Here is a 24,353-nt window from a genome sequence, read left to right on the forward strand (position 1 = left end):
TTGCTTGATAATTTGTTTTATAATCAACTGATTTGATTGATATAATATAAATATGATCTAGATCTTTTTTCCAATTAATTTTGTTTGTATAAACATTATCATTAACATATATGATAGAAGCATGAAAAAACTGGTAATAAAATTTATATTCATTTTGATTAACCTATGACAGAAGTACAAAGCAATTATAAAGAAAACATGGAATAATCATACTATAATATATATCACACCAGTGGAAAATATTGCTGATCAGAGTACTCTTTCACTATTGTTTTGGTTTATTTTTTAAAAGAGTTTAATTGTCGAAAATTTTAATTTATCTAGATATATAACTAAATTTATAAAATAATGCAACCCAACTCTGCACATAATGAATGGAATAGTTAGGCTGGCCGAAGCCATTACAAGTATAGCAACAAATTTAGCAACGTATGATTACAGGGATACTGCAAAGAAGAGACACTTGTGCAGTCGCTCATCCTGTGTGACACTTTTCTGGCATGTTCTTAGCGTATAAAATGAATGAGCACATATTCTGCAGAAAACAGCTGCGCATGCAAAGATGGTATTATTAAAAACAGTATATATGGTCACTTTTCATGCTGCATATTGCTTGCATAACTGAAGGAGTTATTAGCAAAAAAAGGCCGAAGTAGCTAGGAAACCAACACCATAGCTCAGGAACAGTTACTAAATTAACTAGAATTTAGGGTGGCTCAATATGTTACAACAAATGTTTGCTGTACTGGGAACCTTTACATTCAAGCTTAAACTTGAAGTGTTTAATTTATTAGACAAATTTATAAGAACTCTTTTATAATGAATCCATTTGCACTTAATAGGAGCCTGAAATACTTTCTTTTTGAGCTTTTATATGATAAGGCTTAATTACCTTTTAACCTTCAATGTTTGGGGGGTATATACTGATGCGGCCTCTATGTTTTAACTTGGCCGATTCAACCCTTGAAGTTTCATAAATGTTCCTTTTAGCCTCATACCGGTATGAAGTCAAAAAAGGATATATGACGGAGGGTAAACTCTACATTTACTATTGAAGGTAAAGTTTGCTCTTTCCTTTTAACCCCTAAAATATATATATATATATATATATATATATATATATATATATATATATATATATATATATAGTTGCTTTTAACCCCTAAAGAATACATTAGAATACATTACATGTTCCTTTTAACCCTCAATGTTTAATGCCCTTTTAACCCTCGTGTATGAAATGAAATGATTGTCCATCCATTATATCTGTTTTTTTATTGATACGGGTATGAGGTTGAAAGGAATATTTGTGAAACTTGGAGGGTTGATTCGGCCAAGTTAAAACATCGAGGCCGCATGGGTACAACCCCAAACTTTGATGGTTAAAAGTTCATTAAGCCTATGGTCTATGTATAAACTACATCAATGACCTATCCCTCGGTGAAGTACTAAACTCTTGCTTTTATGGATTGTACTATTTTCAAAACTCAGACGTGGTGTACAACATTATTGTCACATACCTTCCACAAAAACATATAGAAGGATTGTGTTGCCACATCATCATCAAGATTAAGTGACTTTGCTCGAAGAAGAAACAATAAGGCAAGTGTAGTATGGCCTATCACCTGGAAGAAGAAAGATATGTAAATAATTAAGCAGGCTTCTAAAACTACTTAGTGATGGTATGTGTTTCCATTTGTTTGTAAAGTTGTTTATTGCCAAGAACCATATAACTTACAGACACAATCTTGCATATTAGAAACGAGGATGAAGCTCCAACCACCACACCAGAACCATAGGCAATCAGCAGGATGCCTACACATATAGAAAAGACCTGCAAAGAGAGGAACAAGGGCACTCAAAGCCCATGACAAATTCATCATATACTTGAATATATATGGGTTTTGTATGTTATTCTGCATAGTGATTAGACTGTTAAGTCACTAACTTTCTTTTTGCCATGCCTGACACTGAATGTTAGGTTCCCAAACGCTCGGTCTCCTTCAACATCAGGTATGTCCTGTCACCATGTATCAGACAACAAATCATATCAGAGAGGGGCTAGGAAAATGATTAGGTTAAGAGCTTGGTCAATGGCTAAAATACATATAGCTATTGTTATATTTTAGCACCAAAAACTAACTTTTGATGTTAAGATAAAACTTTTAATCCAATGGGTAAATCTAAGATAGCACCATATAGTTTATATTTAACTAACTTTTCAACCAACTTTAAATTAAATGAAACAAAAAATATTAAATTTGCTATTTATCTACATTTTCCTGCTTGCATGCCTATGCGGCAATTATACCAATTATACCAACATCTATGCTTGTTCTATATTTAGCATCAAGTATAGCATTTGCTATTTTGAAACCAAATTTAACATCGATGCTATATTATAGATAGCTTCACTTTTAGCACCTCCGTTAGACTTGTCCTAGCACAGTGAAAGGATATCACAATTCGCAACTCGATCATATTTTCATATTAAGTACTGAACACTACAAAAAACACAGGACAAAACCAACGGCGTAAAATAACCGACCGACAGGGAAAAAGTGTCGGGTTAAAACCGAGGGCTACAACCGGTCAGTTTTACTCACAACGACGTCATTCTACGTTGTTGGCAAGACTTTGACTGACTTAAACAGACCAGTTGTAGTTGGTCGGTTTTAGTGCTAACGTGTCGAGAGCATAACCGACCAACTCCTCGGTCGGTTAAGTGTTTGGGTATCTTTAATCAATTTTTTGATAATTTGTTAGATAAAACAATGTCGTTTTGGGTCTAAAGCCAAAACCGACCGTCTCTCGGTCGGTTTTAACTATATTTTTTTATTGTTAAATATATTTATTTATTTGGAAAATGGGTAAATATATACGAGTTATAGATGGGGCACGACTCCGTTTTATGTTCAAATACATAACCGACCGCTTTGGTCGTCCCGTTATTTTTGTTAATGGATAAATTTATCTCTCCGTCACCAGTTTTCTTCTTTTTCCCCCAACTCATTTTCTTCCCTCTCTTTTTTCGAAAATCTATCTCTCTCTCTACCCCCTCTCTCTCTCTACCTAAAACCTCTCCCTCTTCCCAACGCCCATAAAAAATGCCTATCTTAAACTTCATTGGGTCTCATTTGAGTTTTGGATTTCAAACATCTTAACCGACCGCATCCTGGTCGGTTATATGTGCAGCGATTAATCTTTGATTAATCTTTGTCGTGTATCTTCGTCGATTAAGTCTGATTCACGTTTTTTACAAAGCTTATTAACAGTTTATATGAACTGATGTTAATTATGGGGATATTATAATTATATGGGAATTGACTTTATGGTCTCTCCTGACCTTAGTTGGACATAGTGTGATACCATGTCAAAATACTATTAGTTCAAGGAAAGAGGATGGCTCACAATATCTTAACAATATAAATTCTAAAAGATTCCCCAATAATAATTCATTGAATTAACAATAGTGTACCATTTACCTTAAATAATGCAATAACAACCGAAAATAAGCTGAAGAAAATGGTAGCGAAGACCAATGACTTGTTTAGAGTGAATGGTTTACCGAGCACATGCTGCAGAATCAATTACTTACTCCAATCATAATTAGGTATTATAAGAATCCAGTCAGTCATGTGGTTAGTGTGCACGACAATATATGTAACGAATTGGTTACCTGGATGTGATAGAAAACAGCAGGCTGAATAATGAGCCCATGTCCGCCGACTACACAGAATGCAGCTAGGTAGGGATTTGTTTTCCATCTGAGTAATGGTAGCTGCAAACAGGCATAATCAGTGAACCATATGAAAAAAAAAACATTGAGCTAGGTAAAGTGAGAGGACACAGTTGATATACACAAGAGATGGATGGAAAAACTTATGCATCAAATGGACCAAGCATTGGCTCTGTCCATCCCTTAACAGCAAGTCCAATGCTGTAACATACTTATATTCTTACAACATATCTATATTATCTATATTACAGAACAAAAATTAAAAATTACCACTCCAATGATTTTATATATCTTCAGCTAGAACAGAACAATGCTATAGTTTGTACATTATATGTATAACAAAAGATAGATGGAGTTATAATTGCCCCCTCACCAAAAAGTAAAAATAGTGAGTCCCTTTGTATAAAGTTAAGTTAAAAAATTAAATTTGTATTTCAAGGATTGGGGTACTTCAGAAATCAGTTAAATTTTGGGACAAGATGTAAGACCAACTATGGGAGACATGTAATTATTTTAGCACCAAAAATCACTTCTTACTCCCTAAATTATAGCAATAACTCCATCTATTTTAGCATAACTACTAGAATTGCTTTAAGAAATTACCTTATCAATTCCCAAATTCGATCTCTACCATTCATAATTTACTTAGAAGGAGGCCTTCCAAAATCCAGCGTCATCCTACAGTTGGAACGGAGCAAGATACAAAGTTCGACCATGTCTATTTATATTTAATTTTATCCTAATAATACTATGATTATGCTATCATATTAAATGAATTCTTCATAAAAATCTTACCCTCTTATCTATATTGAAATCTAATCTAATATAGCTTATCATTTATAATTAATAATACATTATCAAAACATAAGTATGATGATCATCATATTGGAAAATGAAACAAAGATGAATATACCTTGATAGAATATGCCGTTCCAAGTAAAATATATACAACAATTCCAATGAAAAGGGGTGGAGACTGAAACATAATCCCCATGGTCAAGCACTACATGACAATCCATATAAAGAAAATGTAACATCTGGGATTATCCGTGTAATTATTTGAATAATTAATGAATATTATATGAATTGTATGTGAATTTCTGTGAATTAATTGGTTCCTGTTCTATTAATTTAGTTGCGTATTTCTGATTAAATTTGAGGAATACCAATTTTTATATGTTCAGTACAAAATATAGTTTATTTAGATATTTTCATATCGCTTTATGCATTGTTGTATGATTTTATATTTGATTTACGGATTTAATTACGTATATTATATTTAATTATTAATTATTTTAATTTTTCGAAAACTGTCAACCTGTAACGGTACCGAGATTTTATTTCCCGAAAATTTCAACAAAACTCACCTTTAGCCTAATTTGAATATTCCGGACACTTTTCATGTTTTGACTTTTTCGATCCGGAGTACGGTTTGTTCCGGAGCCGGTCCGGCGGAATTTTTCGGTATTCGATAATTATCCGTTTGTATCGATAAACGTGAAACTAGATATTTTATACTCATCCTTATCTTGTAATAATGGCGGTGGGACCCGCATACTAATGACTGATTAAAAAGCCCCGTTTTGATAGTTATCTCGAAAACCGGTACCGATTGGACCTGTGTTATTAATATAAAGCTATTAAACATTGTATTTTCGTGTCATATATGATCCAAAGGGGTATTAATTTTTCATAACTATAAATAGCCTTAACCGCACTTTAATTCATCGGGGAAATCATAATCTCAGTTAAACACGGGTTTATCGAGAGAGTGTTTTCGTGTTCTTGAGATTCAAACGAAGAATCGGAGGCGTTATCGGACTCGGATTTTGGCATTCAAGTACTCAAATCGAAGGTTTTGACGAGTAGAATCCAAATCTAGCATCAGTTTTAGTGCAGAAACATCAGGTAGGTTTGGATTTGAGGATTTAAATTCGAATTAAATAAGCTCCAAATAGGGCTTTTTGATTTTGAAGTTGTTTATGTGTTTTGATGATTGTATATTGTAGATAATGTTCTCCTGATCATTTTGGTATATCATATGCATGATTTGGAGTTCAATAACATAGTTAATTTTAAGTTTAATTATCGAATTCAAAAACTAGGGTTTATAAATCGTATGAATGTTTTCAATTAGAATTAGGCGTTTCTTATCCGTGAATCTAGTGTTAAATTGGTTGATATGTTTGGATTGGTCGTGAAGAGAGGAATTCAAACGTGTGATTGGAATTGACGGACGACCTCGGAATCGGTCGCCGTGTTCTGAAGAACAACTCGCCGGCGGCGAGTTTGTTCGATCTTTTTCCGGCCGATTCCGGCCTTCTCTGATGAATCTGATTGCGTGGGTGAGTTGTGGAGGTTGAGTACTCCATATCTGCACCATTTGGAAGCTGTTGGTGGCCGGAATCGCCACCTCCGGCGAAGCCAGGGGCGGCGACTGCATATTTGCAGTTTAGCCCCTGAGCTTTTGGAGGTGGTGAAGTCTAGCCACCCAAGTTTCATTTCTGTCATTTTGACCCCTGGAGTTTCCAAAGTTTGCAAATCAAACCCTGAACTTTTAAAATCTTTTAAAAGTTTTATTTATTTAATTTTAATTTCGAAAATCAATTATTTTAATTTCAAAAATAGTTTTAATTATTTATAAATTCAAAAATAAATCTGATTTAATTTATTAATTAATTTTTAATTAATAATTAATTATTATAATTAGTCAATTAATTTAAATATTAATTGATTAATTGTTTTAATTAATTATTAATTAATTTTAATTGATTTATTAATTAGATTTAATTATTTTTAAATGATTTTAAAATTCCGAAAAATAGTTTCGAGCTTTGAAATATTATTCTAAAATATGTTTGAAGCTCGTTAATTGATTTCAAATGATTTCGGACTTGATTTCGAGTACCCAGAATTGATTATTTATTTATAAAATGATTCTTTGACCCGTTTTAATTTCGAAAAATGTTCGAAAATTCATATTAAATGCCAGAAAAATCCTTTTGACTTCAAACCTTCTTTGAAAAATAAATTTCATCGAATATCTTATGTGATACGTGTTATGGCATATCTGATTGATGTGTTACGTGTCTACATGAACATTATGTAATTGTTTTGATATATCTTTTGATCCGTTAATCGGATTTGGGTGAAACGAAGGGTAGATAGAAACTCGTTTCGAAGGTGTGATAATAAGAATAGTATGAGATCATATATTGATAAAGAATTGTTGTGATTAGCAGAAGAAGCGAGACGTAGGAAGGGAAAGCAAGTGGTGATAGAGTAGTATAGCGAGCAAGCGTAGTTGAAACTTAAGATCAGCTATATAAGGCAAGTTTCCCTCAGACTTTCCTTCAATTCTATTTTGTATATGTTGTGATTATTTAGTGAACTTTCTGATAAAGTCCTGTGACCAATTGAATTATTGCATGGATTATTTATCCTATTGATCTTTGAACCTTCAACCAGACTTCTTGAATTATATTATGGATTACTTACTTTATTGATTCTTGAACCTATGACCCGATTCTTTGATACCTGCTACGAAACCTATTTCAATTGTAAACCTTCAAATTTTAAAACTTCTAACTGATTACCATACGAACCTAATTTCATTTCAAGAACATACCCTCGATACCTTAACCAGTTATCAATTACACCTCCTTCAGACCTTAACCACTTGATCAACACCAAATAACGTTTGTTATGACATATATCTTACAGTTGCTTGATTCTTTCCATAAACTCAAGTTTCTTGATCTTAAAAGTATTCATTTATACTTGGATTCTTTTTGTGAACCTAGAACCCTTCTTCATATAAACGCTACACTTTGATATGCTTTGCCATCTTATGAGACAATGTTTAATTCTTGTCTAAACCATGAAGATATTTCTCATTCCTCCTTTGAGATCCATCTGAGACACTTTGAATAGTAGTCTGCTTCTGCTTCAAAATTTATTTATGATGTTGATGTTTCTATTTTATTGAATAATATTGTTGATCATCTTGATTGTGATAGAATTGGATAGTTTTCTAAACTTGGACCAAATGAATGGTCAGACCAGATGAGTGGTCGCTTTAGGCCAATGTGTGCCTTGGATCCAGTAAACGAGCATGGTGGGACCTGCTCGGGGTTAGTGTCTGACTGATCAGCAGCCTAACCTTTGTTTTTTTAAAAATAAATTTGATATCCAATTCTAATCGTACTTTAAAAACAAATCTTGGTATGGAGATTGATTCCCTTAGACACTGGTTCCCTTCAGCTTATGATTCATATTTTAAATTGATAATGTTATACTTGCTGAGCTGGTTAGCTCACTCTTGCGGTATTTTATGTTCTTTCCAGTGAAGGCAGAGAAAGTTGGTAACGATGACCCACAGGCTAGTGGTAAGGCCAGGATTCCAGGCTAGGAGATGAAGATAGCTATCAGCAGCACTTGGCTTTTTATATAAATGTACTAGTTTGAATAACGAGACACAAATGATGTGTAAGCTTGTAAGATTAAGTTTATATTTTGGGATTTGGGTTTGTAATAATTAAAGTTATGTTGTGGCTTGTTTTATACTTTAACCTGTTGCGATCCATGGACAGTTAAGGGTCACTGCATATATTATATTAATTACAGGTTTACGTTATGGTGTGGACCCCAAACTTCTGACCCGGGTTTGGAGGGCGCCACAGGTTGGTATCAGAGCGACAGGTTTTAAGTCAATGAAACAAGCCTAGATGGTTAGGTTGGGTAGAAGATTAGGACTAGAAATGAGTGATAGGTAGATAGAACGTTGAGAGGTTGAGGAATTCGTAATAGATGTAGGGTTGATTCTGGTAGTGGATACAGATTCTTATGCGTGTTTGTTCTGTTGATTCTCAGACTATCAGGCATGTCAGGTCCCAGTACCCCGGTTCATTCTGATCATTCAGAGTCGACAGTTGAAGGACTTCCACTCCGTCCTGGAGTTGTACCGGTATCTCCACCCAGGGCACTTACACCCCCACCTGTAGCTGGACCTTCACGTCCACCTGGATACCCTCGTAGTGGACAGACCCCTATTGCAGCTATACCACTTAGGGCTATACCCCCACCTGCACCTGTGATGCCCCCACCTGCTCCCCTTATACGACCTCCTATCCGTGGACCTCCACCAGAGCATGAGTCTTCTGGATTCTCAGGTGTCGGACCCTCTTATCCGTGTTCCCCTCTTTCGGTACCCTATCAATACTATCAGGCACTCTTGATGGAGAGAGAGGAGTTGTTGGGCCAGATTGGAGAGTTGACACAGGCGATGCAGAATCTAGATCATAACAGGGGAGAGCGACAGTTGAGGGAGGGGATACGTGCTTTTAGGACAGATGCAGTAGAGAGATTATATGGGATCACTGCACCATTTGGTACCCCTGGAGATATTATAGATTGGGCTCGTTGGGTCTTGGAGCAGCTGGAGGTTATCGGAGGCCCAGACTTCCCATAGGTCTGGAGCATATCAGATGTTGGAGATGGTCAGTATTGTAGTGAGTAGTGTGTATGATGCAGTGTGTAGTGAGTAGTATGTATCAGGTCAGCAGATTTTGTCATGTATATATAGACTAACGGAGCTGACTAGATGATATGTATGTTGTTGTGGTTGTCAGCAGATTTTGACATGTATATATAGACTAGCCGAGCTGACTAGATGATAGCCTTGTTGTTGCTGTTGTTGTACTTTACTTTTGACGAAGCGCTTGACGCTTGTATCTCCAGCACTGACTTATATATATCAGCATCTTTACTTTTCAGTCTTGTCCTTTACTTTATCGCACTTGCTTTACTTTACTTTACCTTCAGTACCGATCATAAACTCTTGTGATAATACCGTACCCTTTCTTTTATTGTTTTACATTCTGTAAAGAAGCATGCAATTTATTTAGTTAAACAATCTCAAAAATGTTTTCAAAAATGTATAACTCTGTTTTTTTTAAAAACCTTTTATAAAAAGAAAATTTGATTTGAAACGACTAAGTGAATTGTTTCTTCTTTACAGAATGCCTCCAACAAGACATACTCGTGCCAACAGTGATCCTGAAGGCACCAACAGCATCAATGATAACAATGATAACCCGAATGTTAACATAGGCCCAGTAGATCCTGCTGTGGCCCAACTAATTCAAATTTTGGCACAACAAACTGCTCATCTTACCCGACAACAGCAACATCAAGAGAATCCTAGGGTAACTTTTAAAACTTTTCAGGCAGTTAATCCTCTAGAATTTAAGGGCTCAGCAGATCCTGTTGCAGCCCAAACATGGTTAAAAGAAATGGAAAAGTGTTTTGAATTAGTTCCAGCAAGCGAGGACCAGAAAACAAAGTTTGCCAGTCATTACTTAAAGAATGAAGCAACGTATTGGTGGGAATCTGTGAAGAATATGGAAGGTACAGTTGAGATTACTTGGGAAAGGTTTAAGGAATTGTTTTTAGAAAAGTATTTTCCTAGGTTCCTTCAAGACCAAATGGAGTTGAACTTTTTAGAGCTGAAACAAGGAAATATGTCTGTGGTTGAATATGAGAATAAGTTTGCGGAATTGGCTAGGTTTGTGCCAACCTATGTAGAGACTGATAGGCAGAAAGCAAAAAGGTTCCAACAAGGTCTGAAGCCTTGGATTAGGAGCAAGTTAGCTATTTTGCAATTGGAGACTTATGCGGCAGTGGTTGAGAAGGCAATGATTGCGGAGGCTGAAAATGAGTTGTTTCAGAAGTCTAAAGAGGATAAGAAGAGAAAGCCAGACAATAGAGAAGGGCCATCCCATCAAGGGAGGTTCCAGAAGAAAGGGAAATTTCAAGCAGGAAGGAGTTCCAATTTTAAGAAGCAGAATATAGGAAGTAGTGGACAAGGTGGTCGTTTTATTATGGGAAATCAGGCCAATCAGCAGAGGTCTTCTATGTCAGAATGCCAGATATGTGGCAAGAGACATGGAGGAGTGTGCAACAAGCCGAACATAGTGTGCTTTAAGTGCAACCAGAAAGGACATTATTCTAGGGAATGCCAGAACCAACCAGCAATAAGAGATCAGGCGAATAAGAGCTCAACAAGCAAAGCTCCAGCTATAGGATATGCATGTTTCAAATGTGGAAAGCAGGGACATATGGCTAGAGATTGCAAAACATCAGCTCCAGTTAGTAATGCACTTAGAATCATGGGAACTGTTCCAGAAGTGAATGAGCCTCCTAGGGCAAGAGTCTTTGATATGTCAGTGAAGGATGCTATTCAGGATGCCGATGTCGTGGCAGGTACGCTTAACGTAAACTCTTTAAATGCTAAGGTGTTAATTGATTCCGGAGCCACTAGATCATTTATTTCTCAAGATTTTGTGGATGAGTTGAATTGTCCGGTTGAATTGTTGAATGAGGTTATGAATGTAGAGCTAGCTAATTAGGATCGTATCTCTGTTAATCGAGTTTGCCCTGATTGTGAAATTGAGATTTTAGGAAATAAGTTTTGTGCCGACTTGATACCTTTCAAGTTGGGGGAGTTTGATGTAATCTTAGGGATGGATTGGTTGTCTAAACATAGTGCGCAGATAGATTGTAAAAATAAGAAGGTAATATTAAGGGCACCAGACGATAAGATAATAACGTTTAGAGGACAAAAGCAAGTAAAGAAGTTCTTAACTATGATTCAAGCAAAGAGGATGTTACGTCAAGGATGCGAAGCCTATATTGCTTATGTAATTGATAAAAGTCAGGAACCAGTAAAACTTGAAAATATTCCTGTAGTGAATGAATTTCCAGACGTGTTTCCGGATGAGTTACCAGGACTTCCTCCAGATAGAGAGATAGAATTTGCAATTGACTTAGCACCTGGAACGGAGCCGATATCCAAAGCCCCGTATAGGATGGCACCCGTAGAGATGAAAGAATTGGCAAAACAATTACAAGAGTTATTGGAAAAAGGAGTGATCAGACCGAGTGTATCCCCATGGGGAGCACCAGTGTTGTTTGTAAAGAAGAAAGATGGAAGTATGAGGTTATGCATAGATTACAGAGAGCTTAATAAGCTTACTATCAAGAATAGATATCCTTTACCCCGTATTGACGACTTGTTTGACCAGTTGAAAGGAGCAGAATATTTTTCTAAGATTGACCTTAGGTCAGGATACCATCAGCTCAAAATCAAATCTGAGGATATACCTAAGACAGCTTTTAGAACAAGGTACGGTCATTATGAATTTTTAGTGATGGCTTTTGGATTAACGAATGCACCAGCAGCTTTTATGGATTTAATGAATAGAGTCTTTAAGAAGTATTTGGACAAGTTTGTGATTGTTTTTATAGATGATATTCTGATATATTCTAAGACAGCTGAGGAGCATGCAGAACATTTAAGAACAGCCTTAGAGATACTAAGAAAGGAGAAGTTGTATGCAAAGTTTTCTAAATGTGAATTTTGGTTACAAGAAGTTCAATTTCTAGGACATATAGTGAGTCGGGAGGGAATCAAGGTAGATCCAGCAAAGATTGAAGCTATAATGAATTGGGAAAGACCAAAGACCCCCACAGAGATCAGGAGTTTCTTGGGGTTAGCAGGTTACTATAGAAGGTTTGTACAGGATTTCTCAAGAATTGCAACCCCATTGACTAAGTTAACTAGAAAGAATGAAAAGTTCATATGGAATGAGAAGTGTGAGGAAAGTTTTCAGGAATTAAAGAAGAGATTAGTGTCAGCACCAGTATTGTCCCTTCCAGGTGATCAAGGGAATTTTGTGATTTATAGTGATGCCTCTTATAAAGGATTAGGATGTGTATTGATGCAGCATGATAAAGTTATTGCGTATGCGTCTAGACAACTTAAACCTCATGAACAAAAGTACCCCACTCATGACTTGGAGTTAGCAGCTGTTGTATTTGCATTGAAAATATGGAGACATTATCTGTACGGATAAAAATGTGAGATTTATACTGATCATAAAAGTTTAAAGTACATATTTACCCAGAAAGAGCTTAACATGAGACAAAGGAGATGGCTAGAGTTGATTAAGGATTATGACTGTACGATTAAGTATCATCCAGGAAAAGCCAACGTTGTAGCGGATGCTTTAAGTAGAAAGGAAAGGTTAAATGTATTGACTGTGCCAGAAGAATTGTACAAAGAGTTCCAAAAGTTGGAAATCGAGGTAAGAATTTATGAACCATCAAAGATAGCAATGTATACCATGACCTTCCAACCAGAGCTATTAGAAAAGATTAAGAAGTGTCAGGAAGAGGTAATGGATCAGGATGTAAACAAGTTAGTAGGAGAGGAGTTATGTACACAGAAAGATGAACAAGGTATTCTCAGGTTTTCTTCCAGGATATGGATTCCACCGGTGGCAGAGTTAAAGAATGACATATTGCAGGAAGCACACAATTCCAAATATTCAATTCATCCAGGTAGCACTAAGATGTATAGAGATTTAAAGGAGAACTATTGGTGGCCAGACATGAAAAGAGAGATTGCAGAATGGGTGAGTAAATGCTATACGTGTCAAAGAGTGAAAGCAGAACACCAAAGACCAAGTGGATTGTTGCAACCTTTAGAGATTCCAGAATGGAAGTGGGAACATATTGCGATGGATTTCGTTGTAGGATTACCAAGAACCAAAGCAAACCATGATGCCATTTGGGTTATAGTGGACAGACTAACCAAGTCAGCTCATTTTCTTCCAATCAATGAGAGATTCTCTTTGGATAAATTAGTCCATATGTACTTGAAAGAGATTGTAGTTCGTCATGGAGTCCCCGTATCCATTGTATCAGATAGAGATCCACGATTTAATTCAAGATTTTGGAAAAGTTTTCAAGAATGCTTAGGCACTAAATTGAATATGAGTACGGCATATCATCCACAAACAGACGGCCAAAGTGAGAGAACTATTCAGACGATCGAGGACATGTTACGTGTTTGTGCAATCGATTTCAAAGGCAATTGGGACGAACATTTACCCTTGGTGGAATTTGCATACAACAATAGTTATCATGCAAGTATTGGGATGCCTCCTTATGAAGCTCTTTACGGACGCAAATGTCGATCGCCAGTATATTGGGATGAAGTCGGAGAACGCAAAGTATTGGGACCGGAATTAGTACAACAAACAAAGGAAGTCGTTGAAATTATTCAGAAACGACTAATTGCAGCACAGAGTCGTCAACGGAATTATGCAGATCAATTCCGGAAGAACGTAGAATTTGAAGACGGAGAAGCGGTGTTACTAAAGGTATCACCATGGAAAGGGCTATCCAGATTCGGAAAGAAAGGCAAGCTAAGTCCCCGATATGTCGGGCCATTTGAAATCTTGAGGCGTGTAGGCAAAGTAGCATATGAATTGGCGTTACCCCCGCAAATGGAGCACATTCATAACGTCTTTCATGTATCGATGCTTAAGAAGTATAATCCAGATTCGAAACATGTGATAGAGTATGAGCCGGTAGAACTCGAGGCAGATTTATCGTATGTAGAAAGGCCAGTGGAAATCCTAGATAGAAGAGAGAAGGTGTTAAGAAACAAGGTAGTTAATTTAGTAAGAGTATTGTGGAGAAACCCAAAGGTTGAAGAGTCAACCTGGGAATTAGAAAGTGATATGCGTGAAAAGTACCCTCATTTGTTCACCTAAGCGATTCTGAGGACAGAATCCTTTTAAGGGGGGAAGGATGTAACATCTGGGATTATCCGTGTAATTATTTGAATAATTAATGAATATTATATGAATTGTATGTGAATTTCTGTGAATTAATTGGTTCCTGTTCTATTAATTTAGTTGCGTATTTCTGATTAAATTTGAGGAATACCAATTTTTATATGTTCAGTACAAAATATAGTTTATTTAGATATTTTCATATCGCTTTATGCATTGTTGTATGATTTTATATTTGATTTACGGATTTAATTACGTATATTATATTTAATTATTAATTATTTTAATTTTTCGAAAACTGTCAACCTGTAACGGTACCGAGATTTTATTTCCCGAAAATTTCAACAAAACTCACCTTTAGCCTAATTTGAATATTCCGGACACTTTTCATGTTTTGACTTTTTCGATCCGGAGTACGGTTTGTTCCGGAGCCGGTCCGGCGGAATTTTTCGGTATTCGATAATTATCCGTTTGTATCGATAAACGTGAAACTAGATATTTTATACTCATCCTTATCTTGTAATAATGGCGGTGGGACCCGCATACTAATGACTGATTAAAAAGCCCCGTTTTGATAGTTATCTCGAAAACCGGTACCGATTGGACCTGTGTTATTAATATAAAGCTATTAAACATTGTATTTTCGTGTCATATATGATCCAAAGGGGTATTAATTTTTCATAACTATAAATAGCCTTAACCGCACTTTAATTCATCGGGGAAATCATAATCTCAGTTAAACACGGGTTTATCGAGAGAGTGTTTTCGTGTTCTTGAGATTCAAACGAAGAATCGGAGGCGTTATCGGACTCGGATTTTGGCATTCAAGTACTCAAATCGAAGGTTTTGACGAGTAGAATCCAAATCTAGCATCAGTTTTAGTGCAGAAACATCAGGTAGGTTTGGATTTGAGGATTTAAATTCGAATTAAATAAGCTCCAAATAGGGCTTTTTGATTTTGAAGTTGTTTATGTGTTTTGATGATTGTATATTGTAGATAATGTTCTCCTGATCATTTTGGTATATCATATGCATGATTTGGAGTTCAATAACATAGTTAATTTTAAGTTTAATTATCGAATTCAAAAACTAGGGTTTATAAATCGTATGAATGTTTTCAATTAGAATTAGGCGTTTCTTATCCGTGAATCTAGTGTTAAATTGGTTGATATGTTTGGATTGGTCGTGAAGAGAGGAATTCAAACGTGTGATTGGAATTGACGGACGACCTCGGAATCGGTCGCCGTGTTCTGAAGAACAACTCGCCGGCGGCGAGTTTGTTCGATCTTTTTCCGGCCGATTCCGGCCTTCTCTGATGAATCTGATTGCGTGGGTGAGTTGTGGAGGTTGAGTACTCCATATCTGCACCATTTGGAAGCTGTTGGTGGCCGGAATCGCCACCTCCGGCGAAGCCAGGGGCGGCGACTGCATATTTGCAGTTTAGCCCCTGAGCTTTTGGAGGTGGTGAAGTCTAGCCACCCAAGTTTCATTTCTGTCATTTTGACCCCTGGAGTTTCCAAAGTTTGCAAATCAAACCCTGAACTTTTAAAATCTTTTAAAAGTTTTATTTATTTAATTTTAATTTCGAAAATCAATTATTTTAATTTCAAAAATAGTTTTAATTATTTATAAATTCAAAAATAAATCTGATTTAATTTATTAATTAATTTTTAATTAATAATTAATTATTATAATTAGTCAATTAATTTAAATATTAATTGATTAATTGTTTTAATTAATTATTAATTAATTTTAATTGATTTATTAATTAGATTTAATTATTTTTAAATGATTTTAAAATTCCGAAAAATAGTTTCGAGCTTTGAAATATTATTCTAAAATATGTTTGAAGCTCGTTAATTGATTTCAAATGATTTCGGACTTGATTTCGAGTACCCAGAATTGATTATTTATTTATAAAATGATTCTTTGACCCGTTTTAATTTCGAAAAATGTTCGAAAATTCATATTAAATGCCAGAAAAATCCTTTTGACTTCAAACCTTCTTTGAAAAATAAATTTCATCGAATATCTTATGTGATACGTGTTATGGCATATCTGATTGATGTGTTACGTGTCTACATGAACATTATGTAATTGTTTTGATATATCTTTTGATCCGTTAATCGGATTTGGGTGAAACGAAGGGTAGATAGAAACTCGTTTCGAAGGTGTGATAATAAGAATAGTATGAGATCATATATTGATAAAGAATTGTTGTGATTAGCAGAAGAAGCGAGACGTAGGAAGGGAAAGCAAGTGGTGATAGAGTAGTATAGCGAGCAAGCGTAGTTGAAACTTGAGATCAGCTATATAAGGCAAGTTTCCCTCAGACTTTCCTTCAATTCTATTTTGTATATGTTGTGATTATTTAGTGAACTTTCTGATAAAGTCCTGTGACCAATTGAATTATTGCATGGATTATTTATCCTATTGATCTTTGAACCTTCAACCAGACTTCTTGAATTATATTATGGATTACTTACTTTATTGATTCTTGAACCTATGACCCGATTCTTTGATACCTGCTACGAAACCTATTTCAATTGTAAACCTTCAAATTTTAAAACTTCTAACTGATTACCATACGAACCTAATTTCATTTCAAGAACATACCCTCGATACCTTAACCAGTTATCAATTACACCTCCTTCAGACCTTAACCACTTGATCAACACCAAATAACGTTTGTTATGACATATATCTTACAGTTGCTTGATTCTTTCCATAAACTCAAGTTTCTTGATCTTAAAAGTATTCATTTATACTTGGATTCTTTTTGTGAACCTAGAACCCTTCTTCATATAAACGCTACACTTTGATATGCTTTGCCATCTTATGAGACAATGTTTAATTCTTGTCTAAACCATGAAGATATTTCTCATTCCTCCTTTGAGATCCATCTGAGACACTTTGAATAGTAGTCTGCTTCTGCTTCAAAATTTATTTATGATGTTGATGTTTCTATTTTATTGAATAATATTGTTGATCATCTTGATTGTGATAGAATTGGATAGTTTTCTAAACTTGGACCAAATGAATGGTCAGACCAGATGAGTGGTCGCTTTAGGCCAATGTGTGCCTTGGATCCAGTAAACGAGCATGGTGGGACCTGCTCGGGGTTAGTGTCTGACTGATCAGCAGCCTAACCTTTGTTTTTTTAAAAATAAATTTGATATCCAATTCTAATCGTACTTTAAAAACAAATCTTGGTATGGAGATTGATTCCCTTAGACACTGGTTCCCTTCAGCTTATGATTCATATTTTAAATTGATAATGTTATACTTGCTGAGCTGGTTAGCTCACTCTTGCGGTATTTTATGTTCTTTCCAGTGAAGGCAGAGAAAGTTGGTAACGATGACCCACAGGCTAGTGGTAAGGCCAGGATTCCAGGCTAGGAGATGAAGATAGCTATCAGCAGCACTTGGCTTTTTATATAAATGTACTAGTTTGAATAACGAGACACAAATGATGTGTAAGCTTGTAAGATTAAGTTTATATTTTGGGATTTGGGTTTGTAATAATTAAAGTTATGTTGTGGCTTGTTTTATACTTTAACCTGTTGCGATCCATGGACAGTTAAGGGTCACTGCATATATTATATTAATTACAGGTTTACGTTATGGTGTGGACCCCAAACTTCTGACCCGGGTTTGGAGGGCGCCACAGAAAAAGTATCATATTAAGCAATAGAAGGGTACTACATTATCCTTTGATCTTTCAACCGTTCCTAAATATTAACATGTTTAATCATGTATTGGGTTACAATTTTTTTTGTCTTGGACTTCAATATTATTACTTTTATATAAGTTCACAACCAATAATTTTGATATTAAATTAACACAGTATTTAATGAATTTTTAAATATTCTATATTTATACTGTGAACCTTCATTCCATATCACTCCCTAGATACTCTCCATTTTGACCGAGGCTGGACGTGTTTTACTTTTTCTCAATTTTGGCACCCTCCAGCCAAGAAATAATCCATTCCGATGTAGATTTATCGATTAATTGTTTCTTCTTTTTAAAATCTATCAATCAATTCTATCTACACTAATCAAATATAGAAATTATTGGAATAAAAAGAAAGTCTCAATGTCTAACCATAAAACCAAAAGCTGAAACAACAGTTATCCCTTTATCCACTGAATATTCTCCAGAAGCCAAAGGAAGATGTGGCTTGTTTATCTGACAAATTTATACAAATCAAGAAAAGCACTGCGGGTAAACTGTAAGTAAAGGATAAGTTCAACTAATTCTTTCATTACTTTGTCTATTTCCACATCTGCCAGTTGATTAATCCCAACCACATACATGTTCAAAATAACAAATGGAAACAATGCCTGCACATGGAACAGAACTCAGAGACCTGAACTATAGCAATAAAAATGAAAGTCATTAATTAGTCCTTCATGCAAAACAATATATAGCAATTTGCATTAACTTGTAGTAATTTCTTTTCAGTAAGAGCTTATGTAACACCTGTAGCATTCCCACAAAAAATGCAGGTGACAATTCTCCAACTGAAGTCAAAGGCAGTACGGAAACTGAACTGACTCCAGCAACCTGTAAATGAAGGAATGGGTGAATTATTGAAGTTGATTTCAAATTGAAATTTACCTCAAATTCCCTCATTCAAATAAAAACTAATATGGTAGACCACAGTACGTCCGTACCTACCATGCCAGTGACGGTGTATATGCGGCAAAACCTGTAAAATGCATCCCATTCTTCCCATAAACGACTCAGTGGAGTTGCTTTCTGATTATCTTTTGGCTGTAATAGGAACTCAGCATCTGATGTGGTACAAAAGGTTTGTATATGTTGGGTTTTGTATACCCTGAGCTTGTTGCAACTGCTGCTAAAAATGTCTGTTGCATTTATAATGTTGGAGCTAGAAGGGCCGGTATATTTATATTCTTTATCTTGATTCAGAGTTTTTGTATGTCTCCTTTGTGACTGAAGAGGTACTAGCATGCCTAAATCAAATGTTCATATAGGTTAAGTACACCATGCAAATGGAAATTTGCACATTTTTAATAGACTAAAATGCAACTTGTGTACCTATGGTATAGTGAATGTGCACTTTGTGTACCTGTGGTTTGGAAACTAGCAGAAAGCATGCTGTGGTATCCAAAATTGTGCGAAGTGTGTACTACCGTCTATTTGCTTCTAACACCGTCAGGGTAGAATCGTCCTTTCAGCATAATGGTGTATATGTGGTATCTGTGTTGCATGTTTTGAATTTTTTGATGCTTTTAATTTTTTGTTTGCCGACTCGCGTCCCCGGGGGCAATGCATGATACTCCTCTCCAACAAATCACTTATATTGTAGAGGAGTATACAAGTGATTTGTTGGAGAGGAGTATCATGTATTTTTGCTCCGAGACACGAGTCGGCGAACAAAATTAAAAGCAGCATTGTTTCAAAAAAAAATTGATTAAAAGCAGTAAAAAAGTTAAAAACATGCAACAGAGAGACCGGGAGAAGCATGCAACAGCCAACAGTTCTGCAATAATGCTGAAAAGTCGATTCTGCCCTTCTAAAACTAACGGTGTTAAAAGTTGATGGACGGAAGTACACATTTTGCACTGGTTTGGATAGTTCAGCATGCAATTTGCTACTTTCCTTACCACAGGTACACAAAGTGCACAAAGACAATACCACAGGTACACAACATGCATTTTAGTCTTTTTAATATAAGTTCATCATCAATGCAACAAATTATAAAGTGTGTTGGAGAACATGTCAACAGTGGCGGAACCAGGAATAAATCTTAGGGGGGGCTCAAATTTGAAAGCAAGTGAAATTGTAAAGGACTGATTGAAATTTGAATCTAAAAAGGGAGAGTCAGAGAGAGCAAGTTGCAGGCCCGTGGGAAGTGGACACAGGGAGCCGGCCGCTGGGAGGGAGAGCGTAGCTGAGCAGGTTGTCGCAGGTCCCGGGTGAATGAATTTATCGCAGTGAGATGCTGAGTTAGGATATTGTCAAGTGTGTGCGTATGACTTATGAGTGTATGTGATTGAATGTACTCCCTCCATCCCAAATTAGATGATCCATTTGAGAAAAAAATTTATTCCAATATAGTTGAGCCTCTTTCATTTCAATGCACATTTATCAACAATCTTCCATTCTTACCCTTTCTTATTTATCATTTCCAATGTACCATCTAGCTAATATTATAGAAAGTCAACACAATAGATATGGGCATAGATGGAAAAAAAAAGGAAAATGCTTGGTGCACATAATTGTGTACAAAAACATGTACATAATGACATGTGGCAGATTTTAATTGGATGGCCCCCCTGCATTTACACCAACCACCCCAATTAAAACCCACCACATCACTTGCCACATCATTATGTACAAATTTTCTGTACACAATTATGTGCACCTAGCACTACTCAAAAAAAAATCTTTTGATACTCTTTAACATGTGTGAAATGAGCAAAAAACTCATCTAAATTGGAATGAAAAGAGTATTTGTTATTCTCTCTTTAGACTAAGAGAGCAAGTCCAAAGTAGAGAGAGAAAGAGAGTGTGTATAAGAATTTATTATAACATATGGGATAGAGAAAGGAGAGAGAGGTGCCTTATAAATAAAGCTTGAAGAGGTTGTCCTAGTGATATAAGGCATCACTAGGATATTGTTGGATCAACATTTTTCATCAAATGCCCTAAATTATGACTTAGGACATGGTATAAGGTACCTCTTGGACTCGTTCAAAGTGCCCTAAATTATATTGACATCAAAATAATTCAGCGGGGCTGGAAAAAAAATATGCACCGTTTTTTCAAAGGTTAGGGGGCTCTAGCATCCCCTAGCCCCCCTCTGGTTCCGCCACTGCATGTCAACATATAAATATTATAGCTAAGCTAGTGCGTTGGAGAACATCTCAATATATATATATATATATATATATATATATATATATATATATATATATATATATAACCTATTCATTAATTTTTCTATTTCATCTTTTAAATAAAAGAAAATTTTTGTGCCCAATTGAAGTTGTAATACTACAGCTGGCATTATAGCAAACAATCTCCCAAGAGTAGAATCATGTGACTGGAACAATCAGCTGACCTTAATATATAGACAGGTTCATACTAGCTAGTATAGAAAAAACTCAAGTATAAATCAAATAAAAATCACTGCAATGGCAATGGTTGCCGGACCTGGACCCGGGGGTTTAGAGCATGTGGATAGATGGGGTCTAGTGGGACTCTTGATGAGACCTAGTGGTAGCTTGTGGACATATGTGGAGCATGTCTCATGGAAATTTTGAGCCCTTAATTACCTGGCTCTAGTATGCTCAGAAGGGATTGAGTGAGCGAGGTTTAGGCTTGGGCTTTACGACGCTCTATTGTGCTCGGAAGGGATTGAGTGAGCGAGGTGTAGGCTTGGGATGGGTGATGCTCTATGAGGGGGGGTAGTGTTTTGTTTTTTTCATTTCTCTTTAAAGGGTTTCTATTTCATCATTTGCATATATTTGGTCGTACTGCACAGAACCCAACTTAGACTAGAAATTAGATAAAAAAAATTCCAAATGAGGTCCAAATATAACACATATGTCATGTGAAGATGGAAAAAAAGGGAAGCTATATTTCAAAACAATCTCACTCATTCACATCCAAAAATCAAACTAAAAACAGAAAAGATTATGTGAGATTATATATGAGAGTGTAATCATGTGTGATTATATATGAGTGTGTATTTTAATTATGTGTAGTGTCTCTTGGGAGACCAATAGATTAAATTGTAACAAAATTAGTTTCCCCTTTTTATTCTAAGATTTGTGTGTGTCTATATATATATATATATATATATATTAACTGTGTTCTCATGTTAACATTAACAGGAGAGAACACACAAAACTCAAAAATTCATATATGATTGGCCACAGCTAATGGGGGCACAAGTGATGAGTTGCTTGTTTGCCGTAATTAATGGCCAACAAACGCATATATGGTTTTGCATTCCTTGCTTCAGAGCTGTGTTCTCCATCCATGACATTTAGCGGATCTTATGGCCCAAAAACGAATAAAGGTGCTCAATTTTATCAAATTTTTATTCGTGTCCACATGTGTTTCAATATATGTGAAGGAGTCTTTGTTTGTCATATAATCTTAGGAATTGACTTAAAAATTAAGAAAAGGATTAGTATTTATTTTTTTGACCTTTTTAATTAATTTATTTTCATATTTTTCTGATAATAAAAGATTATATCATTATTGATATAATTATTCTTTCATATTTTTATTTATTAATAAATGATTAGTAACTTTTGAGTCGTTTATAATATAAAAATATATATTTAAATGAATATTAATTCAAATTTTTTTAAAAATAATATAAAGTAACTTTTGAGTGTTTATAATATTAATATTTCAATGAAAATATATAGTTTTATCTTAAAAATTATAAAAGATAATAAATTGTTTAAAAAATATTTTGCTTGAACTTGATTCCCTAGTTCTTTTTTCGACCTCAAATTATCTCTTACTGAATTATTAAATAGATATTTTTAGTTAAAACTTAAAACCCACCATGTTAATTGACTTAGCTTGGCTCCCGTAATAATGTGCTTAAATTTATAGTAAGAATAGTTATAACTTAAACATAGAAAGTATTTTGTCAAAAATTTTATTATGAAACTGTTGATAGTTATTGACTTTCAATTATTCATTTATGTAGATATTGATAAGAAAAGTAAAATTTTAAATATATTTTAGAAAAGTAAATATTTATCAACAAATTAAAATTAAAATACATTATATAATAGTTACATCAGTGAGGCTAGTGATTGTAAGTATAAAAAAATTAACAAATGTACAAGTTGTTGTTTTTTAGGCCGATATAAGGCAATGTATAGAATAAAGCTTTTAGCAAGGAAGTCGAGCATAAAGGAAATGGACAGAGTTACCTTTTTCTGGTTGAAGCTGGATACTGGAGGAGAAGCATGATGGCATAAATGACTGAATCATGGCTGTTTTTCAGCTTCAGAGAACAGTGCTTTCCCTTTTCCTGATTACCAAAGCTCAATGTCTTATTGAATACAGTATCATGCATACCACCGCGTGGAAAATAAGATATTTTATTTTCTAATTAATTTGGTCTGACAGAACAAGGATGATGTATAAGATTGGTAGTTGGGGTAGCTTGTCCCTGTAAATGAGCACCAACCACCAGCTATCGGTGGACGCACATTCTGCCGCTCTAATGAAATAGTAAGTATTGTAGGGTATGAATGAACGGTAATGCTATATATGCCTATTTTTAATTGGATGATTGATATGCATACAGGGATCCTGTTATTATTAGGGTGAGAGGAACAATCATACATTTCAATTGGATTTGGGAAAAAAATTTAGGAATAGGTTTTGGGGTACCTAGCATCTTTCATGAACCAATATTAAGCACGATATATAATGGGATTTTGATGGATTTTATGTAGTTTATTGATTTTTAATAGATTGTATGTGATGTGGTTTTATGCAGATTTTAGAATTTTAGAATAAAAATCGCAGAGTTGACGAGAGTCTTTGGGATTTAAGCACAATACTTCAAAATCTCATAAATTTTAGTGTAATTTAATATATCTTAAAATAACAATTCCACAAAATTTATCATTTTATGAATTTCCTAACTAAATATCCCCATATTCTAATACATTTTAAGATTTTAAGATTCTAATCGAATACTCTGCTATTAGTTAGCTCCATGTGCAGTGAGCAGTTGATCTTGATAGCAAATTGGTACTCAATTCCTCATTACCAAGAAATAAGACATATATATACATTTCTTCAAGTGAACAATTTCAAATTAGTGCTTGAACAATTTTTAACCACAATTTTTAACTACATAAATCATTAGTTTGTCCATCAAAAATCGCTATCTTATATATAATATATCTCTTATATATAAATATATACATACATATATATACACGTATAGGATC

The 24,353-nt window shown here is 35.0% G+C and overlaps 1 protein-coding gene across 1 annotated transcript; it reads right to left on the minus strand.

The window, feature by feature from the left end:
* Positions 1–225: 225 nt before the first annotated feature.
* LOC108200042 (umbelliferone 6-dimethylallyltransferase, chloroplastic) lies at positions 226–23,603 on the minus strand. Its single transcript, XM_017368101.2, has 12 exons — positions 23,319–23,603; positions 19,066–19,364; positions 18,868–18,951; positions 18,654–18,728; positions 18,490–18,573; positions 4,653–4,742; positions 3,680–3,781; positions 3,486–3,578; positions 1,949–2,020; positions 1,739–1,834; positions 1,521–1,625; positions 226–548 (listed from the first exon to the last, which is right to left on the minus strand). The coding sequence occupies exons 1-12, from the start codon at positions 23,377–23,379 to the stop codon at positions 507–509; spliced, it is 1,203 nt and encodes a 400-aa protein (XP_017223590.1). The 5' UTR covers positions 23,380–23,603; the 3' UTR covers positions 226–506.
* Between the last annotated feature and the right edge of the window lie 750 nt (positions 23,604–24,353).

Source organism: Daucus carota, chromosome 8 (assembly GCF_001625215.2).
Source record: "Daucus carota subsp. sativus chromosome 8, DH1 v3.0, whole genome shotgun sequence".
Taxonomy (NCBI): domain Eukaryota; kingdom Viridiplantae; phylum Streptophyta; class Magnoliopsida; order Apiales; family Apiaceae; genus Daucus; species Daucus carota.